This window comes from Lycorma delicatula, chromosome 9 (genome assembly GCF_047948215.1).
Source record: "Lycorma delicatula isolate Av1 chromosome 9, ASM4794821v1, whole genome shotgun sequence".
Lineage (NCBI taxonomy): Eukaryota > Metazoa > Arthropoda > Insecta > Hemiptera > Fulgoridae > Lycorma > Lycorma delicatula.
The window spans coordinates 99,151,685-99,157,684 of NC_134463.1; the positions used below are offsets into that span (position 1 = coordinate 99,151,685).

The 6,000-nt window shown below is 29.1% G+C and overlaps 1 protein-coding gene across 1 annotated transcript in view; it reads right to left on the reverse strand.

The window, feature by feature from the left end:
* The window catches only part of LOC142330722 (uncharacterized), a 30,039-nt gene extending 25,518 nt beyond the window's left edge, over positions 1–4,521 (reverse strand). The window contains exons 1-2 of the mRNA XM_075376168.1: positions 4,308–4,521; positions 3,810–4,268 (exon numbers count right to left, since the gene is read on the reverse strand). Coding sequence (XP_075232283.1) covers positions 3,810–4,268; positions 4,308–4,521 — 673 coding nt within the window. The remainder of the gene's footprint in view (positions 1–3,809; positions 4,269–4,307) is intronic.
* Positions 4,522–6,000: the final 1,479 nt, after the last annotated feature.

Sequence of the window (6,000 nt, forward strand, 5' to 3'; positions counted from 1 at the left end):
GAAAAAAACTAATACGATCAATTTCCCTTGTGTGTAGAAATATTTTAACCAAATTTGAAAAAAATCGATTTGGTCAATCCTGAGATGTAGGCCTAAAAGCATATGAGATACACAAATGTATATACCCGTACCTATGCACTTACATATATACACACGTATGTTCTTTTGTAGAGACAAAAAGCTGGATCCAAAAAGTAAAAATTTGCAAAAATCCGATACCCCAGTTTTGATTTGATCGCCATACTTTCCTCTTTAATATATTCTAGCTATATTTCCCGGAAAAGTAGGAATACTTCCTCGTTGACGTAAAGACAGGTAGCAGATTTTCAAATAATGTTTTCTTTTCTCAAAAAGGATCTTTAAAATACAGCTAATTAAAAAAAAATCCTGAAATATTTGAATGAGTATTCCAAGATGAAATATTTTCAAAAATAAACATTTTTTAATATAAAAGTATGTTTTTATTTAGCGATTAGCACACATATATATGAATAATTTTTCGTTTACAATTTTATATTAAAAAATACTTTCAGAACGAAAAATTAATATTTATACGTAAAAATTGAATTTGGAGCACAGTATTCTGCATATTAAACTGTAATAAATAAAATTTTCTGTCATCAGGTACTATTATTTAGTGAAAGATATAATCAGTGCTAAAAATAGTCTAAATATAATAGCAATATCTTAATCGCTATTTCCTGTAACACCGGAAATCTGTGACTCATGAGCCTATCAAGGAGGTGCTTCCTACATTTCCACGTGATTTATTTTTTTTTTAGCCATTTCTTGTATTAAAAGTTTGTTTTAACTGTAGTAATGTGGAATAAATAAATGAAAAAATTAGTAAACTACAACATAGTCACCAGTTGGTGACTCTGTTAGTGAGGATTGAAAATTGACGTTCTTCTCAATATCTCTATTAAATATAATTTTGAGTTGAAGAATCTTTTGAAAAAGCTAAGCGTAAGTCACTTCGTCTGATAGGAAGAAACCAAGCCGCATATTATTATTAAAATTGTAAAACACATTTGGAAGTAACTGTGCCAAAAGGACTTGAACAGCCAGAAGTAGAATTATAAACAAGATCTGACTATGATTGGTTAATTTCCTATTACCTTTAAATTCATTTACGTTAAACAATACTACGTGAAAATTTGAACAACATACTTGGTTTTATATTTTTGTTTATCATTGTTATCACTTGAGATATTCAAAATACATTTATATCATCTGTACCGATCAGAATAGTCATTAATTTAACATATATTCTCAAATTTCAGGAAAGATTAGTATTTATAACCCATAGATTAATTGTCTGTTAATCAAGATCGAAAAATTTTAACAAGTTGGACCAAGACCGTAACCGAGTTTGGTAAATTGAACTGATCACACCATATCCTTAAGTAAGAAAGTAGGTGTGTCAACACTTAAATAAAAGAAGTTGTTTTTGTCATTTTTATCAACAGAAAATAAAATATTTTTAATAAAAAAAATATGTTCCTCCAAAACCTCTTTCTGGAATTTCCAAAGGCAAATTCAAATATTGGCTATTGTATATTATCGTATGTAAAAGTATACAAATAAATATAAGGACTTATATAGGATAAAACAAAGCTCCAAAGTCCTGGTGGTAGCTGAGAATTCTTCTATCATTACAAACAGTTTTGACGATATCTCTTCTAATATTTCAATTTAGGAAGCACGATTTCGACTGCTTACTAAATGTACGCAGTCCATTTAATAAATAAATAATTAATAAAACACTTCTTCATAAATAAATGACTTGTGTCATTTATTTATTAAGAAAAAAAATTATATTAGAATTTATAAAAATATAAAATATTGTCATTTATAAAAATAATATTTAATCATATTATTTATTTATTTTTTTAAATTAAATCTGATGTTTTTGTAACAATTGATTAGTTCCAATGCACAGCTTGGATTTAAGCAGGAAAATTATTGACATGGGGTCCCACACAGATGTAATTTGTGTGAGTGTGTGAGAGAGAGAGAGAGAGAGAGAAAATGCATAGACAGACAAATTTTTACAATACTGTATATAGATTTAACAAATCATAATGTGAAATTTTGATAAGAATAAAGATGAGTTTTTTTAGATTTATTGAACAAATGGAAATTTTTTCCAAAAACCGGTTTTGTTAGGCTGTTTCTACCTACGTATAATTATTATATTCAAAACATCTAATGACTACAGTGAAAACAACAATAATATTTCACTTCCCTCCTATTTAAGATAATAGAAGTTTAGTAATTTAATGAAATGTTATATTGTTATTTTAACGTAACAAAAAGTTTGCGATTATATTTCTTTACTACAAGCGGTTGTTATACACAAAAAATTTAAGTTAAAGTTTAATTAAATTGCAATTATTTAAAGAACAAACATATCCTTATATTTTGATAAGTAAAATTAAAATTCTGGTTAATTAAAATAAAATCACTGTACTCGAATTTTTCCTGTTCCGTCTATTATCGGTAATCTACATGATTTAAATTTCCCTTAAGTTTGATCGGGAAAACATTGAATAAGGCGTTTATTTAAGGGACTTTCGGCCGAGTGTATAATATATTAAATATAAAAACCTGTACCTTATTCGATACGAGTCATAAGAAATTATTTTCTGTTAATAAAAAGTGTTTATTTAGTGAATAAGCCGATTTCGATGGCGGAGTGGTAGCGTCTCGACCATTCATACGGAGGTGCCGGGTTCGCATCCCGGTCAGGCATGGCATTTTTTATACGCTAAAAAATTCCATTTCTACATACCACGCACAAACTTCAAGCTTACATGGTGATATCTCCAAGGCAGAAAAAAAATCTCATGCAATTCAAGACTTTTTTCCTATTTAAGTTAACGTTTAAAAAAAGAAAAAACTAACAGATTCCTTGACAGTAAATTAATTATTGAAATTTTTACTTTTATGACTATTTATTGGCAAGTAAATTGTTTGGTAATAATAATAAAGAAATATAACCAATAAATATATTTATAATAAATCATACTTGATGTATTTATTAATAATATGGATTTTTTCTTAATACAAAAATTACAATAAATTAAAAATAGCTTTTAGGATTTTTAAGAAAATTATTAGGATGTTTAATATCATATATTGGAGAAGTATATATAAGCAACGATATTTAACTGGATGTGTGGTACCGTATCTAAACCCTTTTAAAACAAATCAACGAAAGACAGTATTAAAATTAAACGATGCCAGATTCTGCTGGATTTCTGGTTGTGAAACACGGATTCTAACAGCAATAGATGTAAGCCGTTTGCAAGCTGCTGTTATATTTCTGAAAAGAACGTTTGGGGTCACTAGAGAAGACCGACCGTCTGAGGAATGAAAATAGACACAATTTGGGTCTGTAGTTTGAATTTAACTATTAAAGAACATCAACGAATTCGGTTCGAGCATGCAGAAACTATGGATAATGAACGAATTACTAAAAGGATCCTGTCATATGCACCGTGGTACCAGAGATGTGGGCAGGCCGAGGAACAGATGTTAGATCAAATTTGAAGCTGCAACAAGTCAACGGGCTTAATACCTAATATAAATAATATTATTATTAATTTTAATAGCGCAGAAAAATAAAGGTCTGGTAAATATGTACTTTACCACTAAATGCTCCCCCCAAGACGTATGCTACATCTGTCATGTCAGGGGTTACATAGTATTTGACAATTACTAAACACATTTTCTTTTATTTTTAATTAACTTATTATTATATTTGTAAATGTGTATGAACGACACGAAAAAAAAAATTATCTTACCTTTTTTTGTGTTATCTGATGGCGGTTGACTATGATGAATCATCGATGTCGAATGAATTCTTGACGGTAAATGATCTGTTTGATAGTTCGGTTGCGTCTGGTACGGTCTCCATCCTTGATTATAATCGATAACTTGATATTTAATCATGTTATCAGGCAATTGTTGATTTGGCGATCCAATATTTGATGATGATGGCATGTGATGATCGATTGTAGGTACCGGTATTCTTGCTAACGGTGACGATGACGATGAAGATGATGCAGATGATGACAGCGGTTTAGTATAATATCTTTCCCATTGATTTTGTTGATTCTGCGCCGTTATTGCAGTCGTTGTTGTTATGATTTCGTTATTATTATTTGTTACATCCATTTGCGTATCTAAATTATTGTAATAAGTTTTCGGTGACATATCGTGGTACATTCTATCTTCATTCCTAAAACGTTTCAATGTCATTCCTGGCGATGTAGAAGTTATCGTACTCGCCGAAGAATTACTTACGTTTTGTTTCTGAGTTTTGTCGACGATTTTGCCTCTATCTAAATCCAATAATAACTTTTCCTCTTCCTTTCCAATAATCGCACTTGAACTACAAACACTACTATTACCGCTTATAGTACTACAACTCGATTGAAACACGACCGGTGTGCAAATAGTCTCTTTGACATGCTCGTCATGCTCCACAGTTATTAAACTATCTGTACCCGACATTCCACCACCACAACCCCTTCCTTTTCAACCAATCAGGTAATTTCTCTTTTATCTTCAACTCCCTCCCTTCACGTTACTTGAAATAACAACAAACACTGTAACAGTAATTGATATCATATCAAACAAACTAAAATATTTCAAATAATTTCTGGTCCGAATTTATTGTTTATTATTATTACGATTATTAATTAATTAAATTAATTCCTGACCATACCGTCTTAATTTTACGATATACTAACTACACTTTGTTAATCTAAATGTATAATATTTCTTCTTTTGATAATTACTTTAGTAAAAAAATAATAATAAATAAAAAGATTTTTTTTGTGTTTTTAAAGTTTATTTTATTTATTATATCAACTAATATAAAAAAAAATCAAATTCTTAATTTAGGAGTTCCGTTTCTAGTTAGATTTTACTTAAAATATTAGTTGAAATATAAATTACATCATGTAATTATTACATAATTTAAACGCGCGCGCACACTCGGACACATACTTTATAAGGATAATATGATAAGAATTCTAATTGAACGAAGAAATGTGATTATGTAAAACATATTGGACAAAACAGCTTCTAAGCACAGTGAATTATCTACATGAATTAATAATTGTTAGTTTTAAATAATTATATAATCAGATAATTTTTCTTTTGCTAAATAATAAATAATTTTTAAATTCTAAATAATTAATTTTATTAAATTCAAATTACGCAAATTAAAATAATATAATCAAAATTAACTATTAAGTGTTTCATAAGATATAAGTATCATCAAAATTTAATGCTTAGTATGACAAAAAGATGGTAAATTTTAAGAGTCTTTCATAAGGAATTAGTTACGGTGTTAACTAATTTAATATGGGAGTTAATATTTAAATTAATTAAATAAGGAGTTAACTTAAAAAAATGTCAAAACTCACAAGATTTTAATTTTTTTTTTGTCTTCATTCATTTGACTGGTTTGATGCAGCTCTCCAAGATTCCCTATCTAGTGCTAGTCGTTTCATTTCAGTATACCCTCTACATCCTACATCCCCAACAATTTGTTTTACATATTCCAAACGTGGCCTGCCTACACAATTCTTCCCTTCTACCTGTCCCTCCAATATTAAAGCGACTATTCCAGGATGCCTTAGTATGTGCCTATAAGTCTGTCTCTTCTTTTAACTATATTTTTCCAAATGCTTCTTTCTTCATCTATTTGCCGCAATACCTCTTCATTTGTCACTTTATCCACCCATCTGATTTTTAACATTCTCCTATAGCACCACATTTCAAAAGCTTCTAATCTTTTCTTCTCAGATACTCCGATCGTCCAAGTTTCACTTCCATATAAAGCGACACTCCAAACATACACTTTCAAAAATCTTTTCCTGACATTTAAATTAATTTTTGATGTAAACAAATTATATTTCTTACTGAAGGCTCGTTTAGCTTGTGCTATTCGGCATTTTATATCGCTCCTGCTTCGTCCATCTT